The sequence below is a fragment of the Crotalus tigris genome, unplaced genomic scaffold (genome assembly GCF_016545835.1).
Source record: "Crotalus tigris isolate CLP2741 ecotype Arizona unplaced genomic scaffold, ASM1654583v1 scf7180000018740.96573, whole genome shotgun sequence".
NCBI classification, from domain to species: domain Eukaryota; kingdom Metazoa; phylum Chordata; class Lepidosauria; order Squamata; family Viperidae; genus Crotalus; species Crotalus tigris.
In genome coordinates, this window is record NW_024097178.1 from 22,232 (window position 1) to 39,675 (window position 17,444).

General features: G+C 37.8%; 1 protein-coding gene across 1 annotated transcript in view; it reads left to right on the forward strand.

The window, feature by feature from the left end:
- Window positions 1–1,094: 1,094 nt before the first annotated feature.
- The window catches only part of LOC120313632 (transmembrane protein 178B-like), a 35,665-nt gene continuing 19,315 nt past the window's right edge, over window positions 1,095–17,444 (forward strand). Inside the window, exons 1-2 of the mRNA XM_039355727.1 lie at window positions 1,095–1,419; window positions 3,636–3,773. Coding sequence (XP_039211661.1) covers window positions 1,095–1,419; window positions 3,636–3,773 — 463 coding nt within the window. The remainder of the gene's footprint in view (window positions 1,420–3,635; window positions 3,774–17,444) is intronic.

A 17,444-nucleotide genomic window follows, 5' to 3' on the forward strand; every position in this document is an offset into this window, starting at 1 on the left:
TCTAGACAGTAAAGTAAGTCTTCTTTGATTTACTGTGGCATACAAATCTGATAGGCAGACAGATTCTATTATTACAGGTATTATTGATTTAAGCTCATACAAGCATTCTTCTTTCAGCTATGTAATTATCATTATGTTCCTATAATCATTCCTGCAGTAGTTTTCCCAACTTGATGTGCATCAGATGCATTTGATCAGGGAAATATGACTAGGTGAAAGCTGAGGATGATGGCGATTGCAATCCCACAAACATTTAGGACTTAGCTGAAGAAAGCTAATGGCCTATACCAGTGATGGCGAACCTTTTAGAAACCGAGTGCCCCAAAACCGCACCACCCCACCCGCCCCCACTTTACTCCATCCTCACCCTGCCCACCCTCAGGGCCATCCACGGCCCGCTGCAGATCACCCAGGCAGCCCTGCAGCACCATGGTGGCCATGCCCTCCGCCTGCGTCCCCCAGCATCATCTGCTGCCTAGCTGCCATGTGCTTGGCTGTGCTGCTCCACACAGGCCTCACCTGGGGGTGACTCCTCCAGGAGGGCTGCTGGTGAGGAGGGGGCTGTGGGGGAGGTGGGGCTGGGACAACAGCATGTGTGTGTGCCCACAGAGAGAGCTCCAAGTGCCACCTCTGGCACTCGTGCTATAGGTTCACCACCACTGGCCTATACTTTGTCTAATTCTGGAGCAAAGAATAAATAGAATAGCTCATCCAAAATTTCTTTACATTACTAACTGCACATTTTACCTCATTCCCATAAAAAGCAACAACAAAAGGGATTATGCCCATGATTTCCTACAACAGAGCAACAAAAAGAATACATAACCTTGATTATTGCTCCTTGCATGCTGACAAAACCATGCTCCAGAATGCTTCCCATTTATCATATGGGGATCCATGGTAAGACATGTGAGAAGCATTCCAAGAACACCATAAAACTACTTAATTGTAATTAGTAGATCCTTTTTACATGGGGAGAAAAGCCAAAGAAAAATAGAAGTGTGTGAAAGAGGAGGGGTCCCCAAGCCCCAGGTCGTGACCCACTACCAGGCCACAGCCTGTTCGAAACCAGCCCAGGAGAAATTGGCAAATGCATGCAAAGCTCCCCTTGTACAAATGGAGAGTGCTTGCGCTCATGTGCGAAGCACCATTTACATGAATGGACCTTCGCCTACGAGCGCAAGTGCCTGCCATTTGTGCTAGTGGAGTTTTGTGCTCGAATGCAAGTACTTTCTGCTTGCATGCAAAGCTCCATTCACGCAAGTGGAGGGTACGCACACGTGCTGCTCTCACAAATGGAGTTGTGCATGTGCATGCCTATCACTCACTCACCCCCTCCACCCCCATGCAGGGGCCAGGCCACCAAGCTGGAAAGGTTGGGGACCGCTGTGGTAGAATGTCCTGTTGCAGAAGTCAGGAGTAATACATACTGTTCATTTCATGTGAAACTCATCCTGGATAACAGGAGAATATTACTAGCAGAGTTCTGCAGCTATGCATCTCTGCAGGACAGCACCTTGTTTTTATTGATATTAGACCTATTCAATTGCTTCAAATTGTGATATGGTGCATCCTGAAACATGTCTCTCTTCTCTGACCTCTTTCTTTTAAAATTGATGTGGTAGCTGATTCAGCACATCCATGTGTTCATTTCTCACTGAGAGAATGGCTCTGAATATACTTATCTGCAGCCTTGACATTTCTGTACACCACATTGTGACAGGGAAGGAATGCCAGCCAGATAGCTTTGGACAACACCGAGCAATTCCAATAACCATTTTACTATTTTCCTTTCACACCGCACTGCCTTCTGAGAGTGGCATCCTTGGCAACAGTTGTATCAAGGCAGATAAAGATTAAAAATAAAAAATACAATTCCTCCTGATATAACTGCTATTAAAAATATTTGCAAACAAAGTATTTGAGATGGGAATAATTTCCATAGAATTAGACATGGTAGTCTTTTGCAGCAAAATCACCTTAAAGATAAACTGAGGTACTTTGGCAAATAGTTTTGGCAGCATATCATTCTTACACCATAATACATTTGCTTGCCACTAACATTATCCAAATATTCTTTTAACATGTGCAATTTAATGTGGCAGATTATTTCTGAATATAATTTCTAGCCTGGTGTAGATACAAAAATGTGTATCTACAAAATATTTAACCACTGGTGAGCTGAAAACAAACTAATTGTATGCTGGTGCTGATGAGAGATATGTCAGCATCAGTTCTTTTATAAGGAGTAGAGTTATTTGAATGGTCTTCTGGTAATAATGTTGGGGTCGTATCTATTGTACTGAATCCCATGTGAATTCACATTCCTACATGGACAAAATCTAAACCTTATGAATGCTACTGAGGAACTCTATATGTCTGAATTTATATTTCAGTTGGCTTAACATGTGTGAACCATTTTGATTTAGTTTTACAGGGTAAACAGAAAATATTACCCAAACCAATTATACCTTATGTAACAAGCACTCATAGTTTATTATAGTGTATGGCTTGATTAATGAAACTTAATGAGTTTGGCCAAAATGGTGGCCATGTTTGAATATGCTTGAACATATTATGGCAATGCAGACATTGTCTCATCTTGTTGTACTAATATAATCATCTAGCCATAAGACTGTCTACTGCAATACATTATGTTACGCCAGGGGTCCCCAATTCCCAGTCCTTGGACCAAAACCGAGCATGCCAGAAACCAGTCCATGCGGATAAGTGAAACACCATCCGTGGGATGCAGGCAGCATGCAAAACCATGCCCCCGCTGGTCCACGGAAAAACCTCCCTCCACAAAACCAGTCTCTGGTGCCTAAAAGGTTGGGGGCCACTATGTAACGCTGCTCCTCTAATCTCTGTTTTAAAATATACAGTCTCAATTATATTGCTATTCATAGTATTGAATATACTAAAATATGAGAGACAGGCAAGTATTCCCATGAGCCTGGAGACATTCTGTCTATTCAAAGCAGAGTCTTGTTCACATTTTTCTTTTTTGAAAACATGCCTGTTTCTCAACTTTCATAAGATAAAGAGGATTTGCATTTTAAAGAAGATCACAGAAAGTGGAAGAACAAAGTTAACAGAAACCACAACCAAATATCTCCTACTGTCTAGGTCTTGGGGTTATGCTTTCCTATTTGTTAATTCAGACTTGTTCTTGTGCAATTTCTGGATAATTATATTGCAGTTCATCCCTAACAAGGGCCAGAATGGAAAGTGTGGGGAAGAGGCAAATGGGAATAAAATTAAAACCCATGATTTTAAGGGGAAAAAATGTCAAATTGAGTTTTTAGTTTTTAAGTCCCTATTAGTCTTTTGCTAGTGAAAAGAAAACTTTATTTTTCTCAAATAAGATTTGCAGAAGAAACCAGCTTTGTAACTGCCATTTTTTTCTATCTGATGACAAGCGGGATCACTTGAAATTTGAGAGAACAGATGAGTTTGTATTTCTTATTCTTTAAAATCAATGAAACAACACATCTTTTTGCAAACATTAACATGATGTCATGAGAACATTTCTACTCTAGAAGGTCACCAAATGTTCAGTGTAAGGCTTAGACTTTTAAATCATCAAGTCAAACAATGAGTAATATCAACTGGACCTTTTTTTCCCATCGCAGATTTACGCCGAATGACAGCCGGTTTTATGGGCATGGCAGTGGCCATCATCCTATTTGGATGGATTATCGGGGTGCTGGGCTGCTGCTGGGATCGAGGCCTTATGCAGTATGTGGCAGGACTTCTCTTCCTCATGGGAGGTAAGGAGAAAACAAGTTGAAAATACATGCTCCCTTTAACTGCATCAAATGTAATTGCAAGGTCCTAGAAAATGATCCCCTATTCGGTTATTATAGAAATCAGCAGCAATGTGCTTAAAGTTTTCTATAACAACTGGTTCTTATAATTAAATATATGTAGTCCTTACTTAACACTGGCCTGTTTTAGCAACTGTTTGAAATCATGGTGATACTCAAAAACTAACTTTGCAATGAGTCCTTGCACTTATGACCACCACAGTGTTCCACAGTCACATATTCAAGGTTCAGGTGCTTCACAACAGCTGGTGTTGATGACCATCACACCATCCTGCAGTTATGTGATTGCTCTGTACGTGCTTCACAGCCAGCTTCTGACAAGTCAACCAAGAAGCCAGCAGTAAAATCACAAGGGATCATGGAATCTTTGGCTTAATGACTTTAGCTGACTTGCTTAACAATTGCAACAGCAATGAGGTTATACATTTGTTGTGGTCACATGATGTTCAGTTTAATTATCATGTCACTTAGTGACACAGTTTCTGGTCCCAAATTGGCCATTAAGTGAGTACCACTTGTATCAATTTTCTTGTATACTGCTTAATTTAACTTCCTTTTTTAAAGCTTATTTTATTTTCCCACTTTTTGAAATGCTGCCTACTGGTGCTTTTATATAGTTAGCTAGTTAGTTAGTTAGTTAGTTAGTTAGTTAGTTAGTTAGTTAGTTAGTTAGTTAGTTAGTTTATCCCTATAGAGCACTGAAATTGAGCTTGCAGCCTGAATCTGAGACCGGCTCTACCAATTCATAAAAAATGTATCTATTTTACAAACTTCTACCTTTGTCCTGATTATAGGTATCTCAGTTTGTTCCCCTATCTCTAGGCCTCACAGGGGCTAGGGGAATTTCCATGCTTTGGTTGTTATTCCATCCTACCCTACTATACCATAGCATGTAGATCAGCCTCAGTTTAGTTTGTTTTCTGGGTGGTGCACTGCTAAAGCAGCCATAAGCCTTCATTTATATCTTCTGATAATAATTGGCCTGTTTGGATAATCAAATCCCTAACTTCCTTTTTATACCAGATCTCTGAGTGGATGAGGAAAATCCCCAATGTCTTGCTATTGTTTTTGAAGTTCCACCTTTTCTTCAGACACTTTGGATATTCTTCTTCCTTCCATGGAAGTCAAGTTTGCCCAAATTGTAAAGATTCCCAGTTGATGGTTCTGGGTCTCTTAAAGTTCTTCTAGGGCTGATATGGTCAGTGACTTGACTTTCCATTGTCAAATGTTGCAACAAATCCATAGACAGACAATGACTATCATTAAGGACTAGTTTGTTCCTAGAGGATGCCCAGGAGTGATTTCTTATCATTGTGTTCCTTACTGATTTATCCTTGTCATGATGGCTTACTTATTTAGCTTCAGCTGTCAATTAAAACAAAACAACAACAAAAATTCTAGCTGGTCCAGAACCGACCCAGATTGGATCCTGCAACATTATCCTGGGACATGTATATTTGCCTTCATTCACATTATGTCTTCAACATAAATAACGTACTGTCATTCACTGTTTTGCCAGTATTAATCATGGACATACAATTAATCATGGACATACAATAAGCATTCTAATAATATCTTATTGTTAATAAGTCAAAAGCTGTATGCTCCAAAATATCTCTGTTTGACTTTATGAATCTGTGTGGACTCCAGTCCAAAACCAAACCATGAAATCCCTAATATTACTCCCACTAATGAGGAACTAGCACCAATGCTAGCATAGTCCTATCATTCTGATGTTAGAAAAGGTGTCTTATGCCATCGTATATAATTGCATGCTCTACATAAAGCATACCTTATGTTCAGGACAAAAACCAAGAATAACATCAATTTTTATGATACTTGTCCATCTTTAATCAGTGTAACCAGATAATTACATTTCTTTTTTCTATTGAAAATTTTTATTTTTTAAAACATACAAACATTTATAAAAATACAATAAAATTTTAAAATAGAGAACCCCCCCCCCTTACCCTCCCTCCCACCCCCACCCCCCCTCCCTTCACTTCCCAGAGCAGAATACAGGGTTAAGAAAAAAAAAGAAAAAGAAAATTATAATAATTAAAAAAAAGAAAAAAAAGAGAAAGAAAAAAAAATATCATAATTAACCTTTAACTCCATAACTTATAAAACAATTCTCTATAATATTTGATATTCATTCATAAAATAAATAAAACTTTTTAATTCCATATTTTTTCTGAATATAATCTATCCACCTTCCCCATACAGTAATATATCTTTCTTGTGTATGATCCTTTAAATAAGCAGAAATTTTTGCCATTTCTGCAAAACTAGATACTTTAAATATCCATTCTTCTAAAGTAGGCAAAGAATCTTTCTTCCAATATAGACCTACTAGTAACCTTGCTGCAGTTAATAAATTCAACATCAAAGTAGTTTCTTTTTCATTTAAGTCAACAAAAATACCAAGTAAAAATAGTTGAGGAGTAAACTTTATCTTCTTTCTAAAAATCTTTTGAATGTTCCACCAAATCATAATCCAAAAAGCCTTTACTTTTTTACAATTCCACCAAATATGAAAGTATGTCGCATCATTATTGCCACATCTCCAACATTTGGGCTGTATGTTGGAATACATACAAGATAATTTTTTAGGATCTAAATGCCATCTATAAAACATTTTATAAAAATTTTCTCTCAAATTTTGAGCTTGTGTAAATTTAACATTTCTTATCCAAATTATCTCCCATAAATCCAATGAGATCGGCTCCTGTATATTCTGAGCCCATTTAATCATACAATCTTTAACCAATTCTGTTTCCGAATCTAACTCTAATAAAACATTATATATTCTTTTTATATGAGCCGGACCTTGGTTTTTAATCTGAATAACCAATTGTCTATCTTCTAGTGTTATTCCCTCTTTCTTGTCTACAGTCCATCTATCCATTATTTGTAAATATTGAAACCATGACTGTAGAATATTTTGCTGCCTTAATACATCTAGGGATTTCAAATGCCAATTCGAACCAGAACAAATTAACAATTCTTTATATGAAATTTTATCAAAATTTGTCCCCTTAGAGGTTCCCTCAATTGCATGTCTGGGAATCCCCCAGATAGGTATTTTATAATTTAATCTATAATAATACTTCTTCCAAACACGAAGTAAGGCATTCCTCAAAATATGTGATTTAAAAGTCCGATCAACTTTCTTATTAAAAATTAAATATGCATGCCAACCATATATTAAATCCCAACCTTCCAAAAAAAGAATATCCATATTTGTTAAATTAAGCCAATCACTTAACCAAGTTAGGGCGGCTGCATCATAATATAATTTCAAATTGGGTGCCTTAAGTCCCCCTCTTTCTCGAGCATCCTGTAATATCTTAAATTTAACCCTTGGTTTCTTCCCGGCCCATATAAAATTATTGATACCCTTTTGCCATTCCTCCAAATTTGCCTCTTTTTTAAGAATAGGTATCATCTGAAACAAAAAAAGAAACTTTGGTAGAACATTCATTTTTACAGCTGAAATTCTCCCCAACAATGACAATTGCAATTTTTTCCAATCTATTAAATCCTTTTGGACTTTTGCCCATAGTGGTTCATAATTGTTCTTGTACAATTTTCCATTTGAAGCAGTTAGATATACTCCCAAGTATTTAACCTTTTTTACCATCTGAAAACCTGTGGCTTTAATCAAACTTTCCCTTTCTTTAACTGACATATTCTTAGATAATATCTTAGTCTTATAATTATTAACTTTAAAACCAGAAACATTCCCATACTGTGTTATAAGTTCTAATAAACCATCAATCGCCTGATTCGGCTGTTCCAAAATTAAAACCAAATCATCCGCAAATGCCCGCAATTTATACTCATTCTTCCTTATCTTTACACCCTTAACTAACTTCGATTCCCGAATCTGAATCAATAAAATTTCCAATGTTAAAACAAATAACAATGGGGATAATGGACATCCTTGTCTTGTCCCTTTTTGAATATTGAAATTCTCAGTCAATCCCCCATTTACAACAATTTGTGCAGATTGCTGCTGATATATAGCTTTAAGTGCATGTAAAAAATTATCCCCAAAATTCATTTTCTCTACCAAAGAAAATAAAAATTGCCAGTCCAATTGATCAAAAGCTTTTTCAGCGTCCAAAAAGATAAAAGCCACAGGAATCTGATTATTCTTATCCAAGTACTCAATTAAGTTAATAATTTGTCTAACATTATGTTTCATATATCTCCCTGTTATAAATCCTGCTTGATCACTATGAATCAAGTCTTTCATAACCTGCATTAATCTATTTGCCAAAATTTTTGTAAAGATCTTATAATCAACATTCAATAATGAAATTGGCCTATAATTCTTAGGCTCTGTAAGATCCTGATCTTCCTTCGGAATCAGTGATATAAAAGCTCTTTTCCAAGAAGGAGGAACTTGCATACCCAACAAAATACTATTAAAGAGTTCCTTTAGTGGCTCTATCATTTCTTCAGATAAAATCTTATAATACCTAGAAGTCAGTCCATCTGTTCCAGGAGACTTTCCAACCTTTAACTGCTTAATAGCTAAGCCAATTTCCTCCACAGTAATTAAACTATTCATCCCATTTTGTTGTTCCTCTGAAAGTCTAGGAAAATGTACTGATTGTAAATATTTATCTATATCCAAACCCCTTATATTATCACTTGAATATAATTTTGTGTAAAAGTCCAAAAAGCTTTTTTTAATCAAATCTTGCTGAAAAACCTCAGTACCTTTATATTTTACTTTCTCTATAATTCTAGCTTTCTGTTTCTTTCGTAACTGATAAGCCAACCACCTCCCAGGCTTATTCGCATTGCAAAAAGTATTATGTCTCATATACGACAGATTGGTAGCCACCTGATCTGCCATCAACATGTTAAATTGTTCCTTAAGCATCTTTATAGATACCTTTAAATTATTATCAGTAGGGTTAAGAACCAACTCTTGTTCTTTTGATTTGATCTCTTCTTCTATTTCTCTACGTCTTTGTGACCCTTTTTCCCTAAAAACTTTATTCAATTGAATCAAAATTCCCCTCATATATGCTTTACTAGCGTCCCACACCATAGACATCGATGTTCCCTTATTCATATTTATAGTAAAAAAGTCCTTTAAATGTTCTTTACACTTTTGTACGAACTCCTCCCGATTAAATAAGTTCTCATTCAATCTCCAGGATCTTCTATTCCCGTCTTCCGAATATAACTCCATCCACACCGGACTATGATCTGACAATGTTCTAGGAAAAATTTTCACCTTCCTCACTCTAGGGAGGAAGTCACTAGTAATCAAAAAAAAATCAATCCTTGAAAATGACTGGTGTCTATCAGAATAAAAGGTAAAGTCTCTATCACTTGTATTCCTTTCTCGCCAAATATCAATAAGCTCCAATTCTTCCTTCAAATCAAAGAAAGTCATAGGTAATTTAGTTTGAATAAAAGTTTTAGAGGAACTTCTTTTGTCTATAGTTGGGTCTAAAACCCCATTCCAGTCACCCATCAAAATTACCGATTTATAATCCAACTGAGATATCTTGCCATGCAGCAACTTATAAAATTGTTTCTGTTGTTGATTGGGAGCATATAGTCCAACAATAAGAACCTTTCGGCCTTGTAATAATAATTCCACAAAAAGATATCTTCCTTCAGAATCAGCCTCAATTAGTTTAGCTGAAAAAGTTTTCTTCACATAAATTACCACTCCCCCTTTTTTCCCAGGGGCTGGAGCAGTAAAATGTGTGCCCAGACGGGAATTCATCAAAAATTTAGAATCCTTTAAAGTTATATGAGTCTCCTGCAAACATATCAAATCATTATTATGTTGTTTCAAATAATGGAAAATCTTTCTTCGTTTCTGGGGCACGTTTAAGCCATTAACATTCCAGGTCAGGAACCTGACCATCTCCACCGGCCTGGAGCCTCTGGAGCATGGCCTGCAGATCTGCTGTCGAAGATCTTTTTGGTCTTGCCCCTCCCACAGGCTCTGTAACAACCAAACTTTCACCACTCTTCTGCAACTGCTCTTTTTCTTTACGTTTATGGGCAGCTCGTGTCATCCTTTGCTCTTTTATGTCAGAATTCGGTGCAGCTTGTTCCATAACCATCATTGATGAGGCTCCTGCCATAAGAGACTCTTCCGTCATCCTTATTTGTGGAGGTGGTGACAATCTTGCTTTTAAGATAGACTGATAAAAATCTCTTGCTTTGGAAACAGTAGTTAATCTGTGACGTATCCCTTCATAATTTACTATTATTCCTCTTGGAATCTCCCATCTGAACTGAATTTGACGATGTTTCAACTCATCAGACAAGAAAGTAAAATCTTTTCTGGCTCTTAAAATTTTTGGAGGTATCTCTTTTAAAATTATCACGTCTTGATCAGCAATTTGAAACTTTTGTTTGTAAAAAGCCTGTATAATTTCATTACGGATAGATCTTCTAGAAAAATAAATAACCACATCTCTTGGTAGATTTCTCTGTCTAGCAACCCGTGAATTAACTCTAAAAATTTTTTCTATCTCATTCTCAATTATTTCAGGCCGCCAACCAATATTAGGAGCAATATCTTTCACAATAATCATCTTTAAGTCTTCCTGAGGAAGATAATTACATTTCCTTAAGGTTGCATGCTTTAGCGTGTTTCAGAAATGTATGTTCTCCATTGCCATTTGACTATTGTTGATAGAGTCCATCACTGAAGCTGCCTTAAGTTCTCTGCCATTGTGTTAGTTATGAGAATATTGCTAAGTGAAGGGGATTTTTATAGCCAGTAGGGCTTTAAACATAGGGAAGATTGTCCCATCTCCCCTATGTTGACCAAATGAGGGCACCATATTGATTACTTTTTAAGGCTTGATCCAACTTGATTCCTTTTGGCCTGCTTGCTTAACTTGGGTTGAGAGGACAGAATCTACTGCAGTGTTAGATAATAATGAAGATGGTTGATGTTTATGGAGATTCTCAGTCATCCAAGTCACGGTTGTCCCAAAGGTGCTTTTTAAAAGGCAGCTGGACTTTTCTTTGTTTTTGCTTGAAGTTATTTTGCTTCTCATCCAAGAAGCCTCTTCAGTTCTTCAGTTTCAGAACTATTTCATTTTCAAAGAGCTCTAGAAGTATAATTCTTCAGAAATCTGATCCCTGCTTCTCTCAGCCCATCTACGGTAAATCTATAAGAAAAAGTGGGATGAGTGTTCACTAAACCAGAGCTTAGCACTGAAAGTTTGACTCAGTGCACAGATTGTATTAAATCTCTGTTTCTGTAATACTGAACTTATATAGTTAAACCACATTTAAACCTAGCACGCCATGCTAGCCGGGATTGTAGGGTTAAGTTTAGAGTTCACTGTGTCATATGATTGAAGTAAATTGGGTCTGAATGTGTTTTGTTAGTATTGGATTAGCATTTTGTGACCTCAAGCATTGTGACTGGTAAACTAGGGCTTGTAGCCTAATGTAGTCTGCAAACTCACCAATAATGGGAGAACCAAGCTGATGTTAATCAGTTTCCTAAAAATATCCAAAAATCAAGAAAGAATTGGCAGACAATGGGAGAAAATCACTGTTCAGCTTCTGCCATGTAATTATAACAGGAAGTAAATGAGATCTTTCTGACCTTTAGGATCAGTTGCAAATTGGAACAGATTACTCTGGTTTACATTAACTGATATCCTTCAGAGATACTGGAGTACAACACCTATTAACTAGAGAAACTTATCTATAGACAGCATTAGTTGAAGATTGTAGTCCAAAACTGAAAGGTGCCAGGTTTAGAATACCGGTATATTGAAGGGTGTTATTTTTCCATTACTCAACCAACCCAAAGTTTGCAGCATGAAGGTTAAAGGCTTGTTGCATCTGTCAGAAACAAATATCTGTGCTAGGGGAGCTTTCTAGTTATATAGCTGTTGTTTTGTTTTCAGTCAGTGTTCTAGCATAAGACTCCCCATGTGAGTTCATTTTAGTCTCATTGACTTTAAAGCTCCATGCAGCCAGCTTTAAAATATTGATGGCTTGTATTCAATGTTGCCTGACTCGCTTTTATGGAGAATAAAAAAGGCAATTATTTTGGAGCTTTGTTTGCTTGTTTGATTTTTTAGAGCTTGATATTTTGACCATCTGATGAAAAACAATATCAGTACAAATGTAGTAACTTCCTGGGTATTTTTGACAAAACAGATCACCGTCAACTCAGTATCAAACAAACAACAGACTAAGAAGCAAATGCCAGTATTTTCTTCATAGTCAATTTATTTGATTTTTGCTATAATTTTCTTGGTGTGCAGCTCAGGCAGTGGGATGCATGGCTGCAGATAATTAGATATATTAACTTATATCCCTTTTCTGAAACAAAATATTTTCCTTCCATTTAACTATTCACAAGTACTGCCTATTAATGTAATATTAATGTATCTGTAAGGCGTCTCATGAAAGTCTTCCAATTTCACATGTTAAAAATCCTTGTTACATATTTTGACACAGAATAATCTGCTGCTAACAGTGACTAAAGAAAATGAAGGACACTTAAGTATATAATAAAGCAGGGTCATTTAGGAATCTAGTTAATTGTGGGATTTTAGCAGATAAAAATTTTCTCCTGTCAAAATCCCCTCTTTTGCTACATAATGCGCCACTATACAAGGATGCTGTTCGCATTTACATTTAATAACACTAAAAGGATAGGGATCCTAATGAGGCTCTCCTTATGCCAAAGTTCAATTTGCATCTTGGGTGAATCCAGCCCTTGTGGTTTTTTTAATGAATCATTGTGGGAATTCAGCTTGCTTGCACACTGCACTTAGACACAGATTCATACATGTGTATGAATTTCAGCTTTCTAGGAATTCTCTAACATTTTTGGGTTTCAAAATCTAAATCCAAATGCAAAAATGCTAGAAGATTCTTGGAAAGTCAGTGTTCAGACAAATCAGCTATCAGTTGACATATCGAAATGAACCACATTTACACACCATTCAAAAGAGTCAATAATAAACCGAGGAAAGAAAAAAAGGACTACAAAACATCCCTCACTCGCTTGCAATGATGATGTTACCTTGTTGAGTAACAAAATGTCTGCAAGTGAAAGCAACCAAGCTTAGAGAACACCAAAAACTTCACAGTTCAATTCTGAGCTACAAATATTCTCTTCTATCAGATTTTTTTTCCTGCCAGTTCTTATTACTCAGCATAACAAGGGTGTGAACTCAACATTGAATCTGATTGTATCAAGAGATTTGTCAAAATGAATCATTTGTAAGCTATTATCTCATATTCTCACATTTAAAATCCCACAGAGAGGGTGCAGTGCCTTAGGATGTGTTACACATTGGCATTCAAAAATGTCTATGCAATGAGATTTAAAATAATTGTTAAAATAATATGCCTTCCTTAATTCAAATTACAACCTTGGGCAATAAGTGAAATGGTTTTTCAGATATTCCCCATTGATAGTTATATACCTCTTTTGTTTTTTCAATACAGAATTCATACTTATTTACATTGGCCCAATACAGTAATTAGGAATTTCATTTGCAAATCTTTGAAATAGCTTGCCTACACAATTTCTAGTATTTTAAGAGTAGTCCATCATTTAGAGCCTAACTATATAGCAAACAATGCCTGTATTTACCAGGTTTGTGTGAATATGCATTTTATTTTTGGAAAAAATAAATAATCAAAGCTGAAACTTACTTGAAATTAAGAATGAATGCAGTAACTCTGGTCTTTGGATTGGTGAACTGTATAAGCCACCCTAATGAGTTCATGATAACTTACTTCCAAGTAAATAGATATAGGATTACTGACTCAACACATAAACTAAGAATGATTGAAGTTTTTCTCACATCCAAAAGAATTTGGTTCTAGAGCAGGGGTGTCAAACTCTATTTCATTGAGGGCCGCATCAGCATTTCGGTTGCCCTCAGGGGGCCGGGTGGGTGTGGCCAGGGTGGGTGTGGCCTACTGGGTGGGTGTGATGGAGTGGGTGTGGCCTATTGGTGGGCATGGCCAGCTCTACATCGTTCAATTCAAGGGTACCTATGGGGGCCTGGGCAGGAGTGGGACAGATCTGAGGGTCTCTGGCAGAAGGGGGTGGGACCGGGGCAAGTGCCAAGGCATGGTCCACTGGAGGAGCTTCACTGCCTGCTGAAACCCCTCTGCCAGAGCCCATCAAGCCGGATATGTGAAGTAGGTGAGGGCCATTTGCTGGCCACTTCCAGGCGATGGTGCATTTCTACATTCCTCACAAAGGGTGACACCTCCCCAGCATGCACCCAGGGGGCAGGGCCAATGTGGCAGGGGCTGGTTTCTCGCTGTTTCCAGATGGCTTTGTGGAGTTAAGACTGAATGTGTTTCAGCATAGATGACCACCACAAAATTGTACATTGGCTCCCTCCTGGCCGGCCTGGGCCAGGGCCAAGGCAGCAGGGGCCGTTCACTCATTGTTTCCAGGATGGCTTCGCTGGCTACATGAAACCACTTCGCGGGCCGCATCCGGCCCCCGGGCCTTGTGTTTGACATTTATTTTATTTTATTTATTTTATTTTTAAAATTTATAAGCCGCCCCACTCCTGAAGGACTCTGGGTGGCTAACAATAAAAAACACATAAAACATAACAAAACAAACAATGCAAAGACAATCATCCAGGGGTCAGGTTTTATAAACCCCAGGCCTGCCAGAAAAGCCAGGTCTTAAGTAGCTTACAGAAGACCAACAGGGTGGGAGCGGTCCTAATCTCCGGGGGGAGCTGGTTCCAAAGCGTGGGTGCCATCACAGAGAAGGCCCTCCTCCGCGGCCCCGCCAAATGGCACTGCTTGGTCGACGGGGCCTGAAGGAGGCCCAGCCTGTGGGATCTAACCGGACGTAGGGAACTATGAGGTAGTAGGCGGTCTCGCAAATAGCCTGGCCCTGAGCCATATAGGGCTTTAAAGGTAATGACAAACACTTTGAATTGGACCCGAAGACCAATAGGCAACCAGTGCAGTTCACGGAGGATAGGTGTAACGTGGGTGTATCGAGGAGCACCCACTATCACTTGCGCGGCTGCATTCTGGACCAACTGTAGTCTCCGAATACTTTTCAAGGGTAGCCCATGTAGAGCGCGTTGCAGTAGTCCAGATGTGAGGTGACAAGGGCGTGAGTGACTGTAAGGAGAGCCTACCGGTCCAGGTAGGGTCGCAACTGGTGCAACAGGCGAACTTGTGCAAAGGTCCTCCCAACCACAGCCATCAATTGATGTTCCAAATTCAGCTGTGGATCAAGGAGGACACCCAAGTTGCGAACCCGCTCCAAAGGGGGTATATTTTCCCCCGCAAGAGTCAACACTGGACAATCGATATGATCCTTGGGAGGTAACATCCAAAGCCACTCGGTCTTGTCAGGATTGAGCCTGAGTCTGTTAACATGTCTGTTCTAGAGCTTCCATCTCAGCAATAAGCTTTCATAGCTTAAGCAATGTGTTGTAGGAATTTATGTCAACAGGACTTTGTCCACATAGTGGCTGGATTCCCACAATATGCTAAACTATATTTTATTTTACCATGGTTTATTGACTATATCAACAAGGGAGAGGTCACATACAATGCTTACAACATAAACTTTGATAGTCTATGATGATTCTCAGTCATCCAGGTCATGGTTGTCCCAAAGGTGGGTTTTTTTAAAAAACAACTAGACTTTGTTTTGCTTGAAGACATTGTACTTCTCATTCAAGAAGCTTCGTCAGTTCAAAACTGAAGAAGCTTCTTGGATGAGAAGCAAAACGTCTTCAAGCAAAACAGAAAAAAGTCTAGTTGCCTTTTGAAAAAGCACCTTTGGGATAAACTTTGATTGCAAAACCAAATGGCTAGGATTACACAACATTGTAAAGCAAACTAAATATATTTTGGACTACAATTCAAAATCGTCCTCATCTAGTATGGCTTAACAGAATGCATGAACCCAATGTATTTGTGTGGGAACAATTCCTGAACCAAATTTGTTTCCAAAATTCTAGTAATGATTTAACAATAATATAATTGTTTTTTCTTTCCTAACATCACCAGACTTTCATTAGCCTTTAGAAGTTCCATAATCTTCAGTTTATAGAACCAAGGATCTTGTGTCCTGAAGATTTTTATAGAACTTAGTACTTACAGAAGTATAAATGGGAGATTATGAAAGTTACAACCCAGCCTGTCAGGAAGGTGGTAGCATACTCCTTTTTTCAGTGTCCTCTTTGCTTTTCAGGTTGGAAAAAATAGATCATCAATGAATATTGGGAAATACAGCTCCCGCAACTCCTTTACTTTGGTAAAAATAATTAACACTTTGGTAATAATAATTACAACAACAACAATGGGAGGGAGAACTGCCAATATACTTTATGGTGATAATACCATAGAACAGATGCCAATGACAAAAACAACAATTGTTGCCTTCAGTAAGAATTTAAAATGTTTTAGCTATGCTTATCGAGATGAAGAACTTTGTTCATTGTCAGCTAAAGATGAAGAAGAAAATTTGATTCTCAAATCAGGTGATTTGGGGATTGGTATTTTACCATGTTCATCTATATTGAACCGTTACGGAAAGATGGGCATCTGAAGAGAGGTGCATGTTTGTCCCCAATCACTTTTTCCTTCTCTTCCTTCCCCCTATGCCTATTTAATGTAAACTCCTCCAAACATTTATTATTGCACATTTCAATTCTTAAAGGGTCAGAGCATGTTCCTATCTTTCATCATTTCTATGCAATGAGGTTTTATGACCTTGTTTCATTTATACAAAATCTCATCCTTTGCTGACCTTTTCTTTCCTCATGTCTCATGAATGTTTTATGCTATATCTATTGTATCAAGGTCTCTACCCTACCATAGTTGTCACAGAAGCATCTATGATTTATTATCTGTGATAATATTATCTGTGATAATTTTCTTGGTTTATTCCTCTGGATAAGAGTTTTCATTACACACACACACACACAGAGAGAGAGAGAGAGAGAGAGAGAGAGAGAGAGAGAGAGAGAGAGGGAGGAACTTGGTATTCAAGTAATTCTCAACTTACCACCACAATTGTAAGAATTTACAACAATATCCATTGTTAAAATAAAGCATTTGTTAAGGGAGTCACACACAAAGTTGTAACCTTTTGTAAGAATTTACAACAATATCCATTGTTAAAATAAGGCATTTGTTAAGGGAGTCACACACAAAGTTGTAATCTTTTTGTTTTGGTTCTTAAGCAAATCAATGCAGTTGTTAAGCAATTATGTAGTTGTTAAACAAATCCAGCTACCCCTACTGACTAATTCTTATGAGAAGCCAGCTCAGAAGGTCACAAATGGCAATCTTATGAGCCGGGGATGCTGCAACTGTTGTAAATACATGCTACTTGCCAAGTACCTAAATTATGATCATGTGACCCTGGGAGGCTGGGATGGTTGTTGAGTACAAAGGCCAGTTGTAAGCGACTATTTTTCAATGCCATTGAAGCTTTGAATGGTTGCTAAACCAATGGTCATAAGTCAAGGACTACCAGTATGACTTTTCTAAAATGTTTCTCTTGTTAGATTCAAAACCATCCCATTAGTAAGGAAGAGGAGACAAGGACAAGGCCTTACTCTTTACAACTCTGTTATG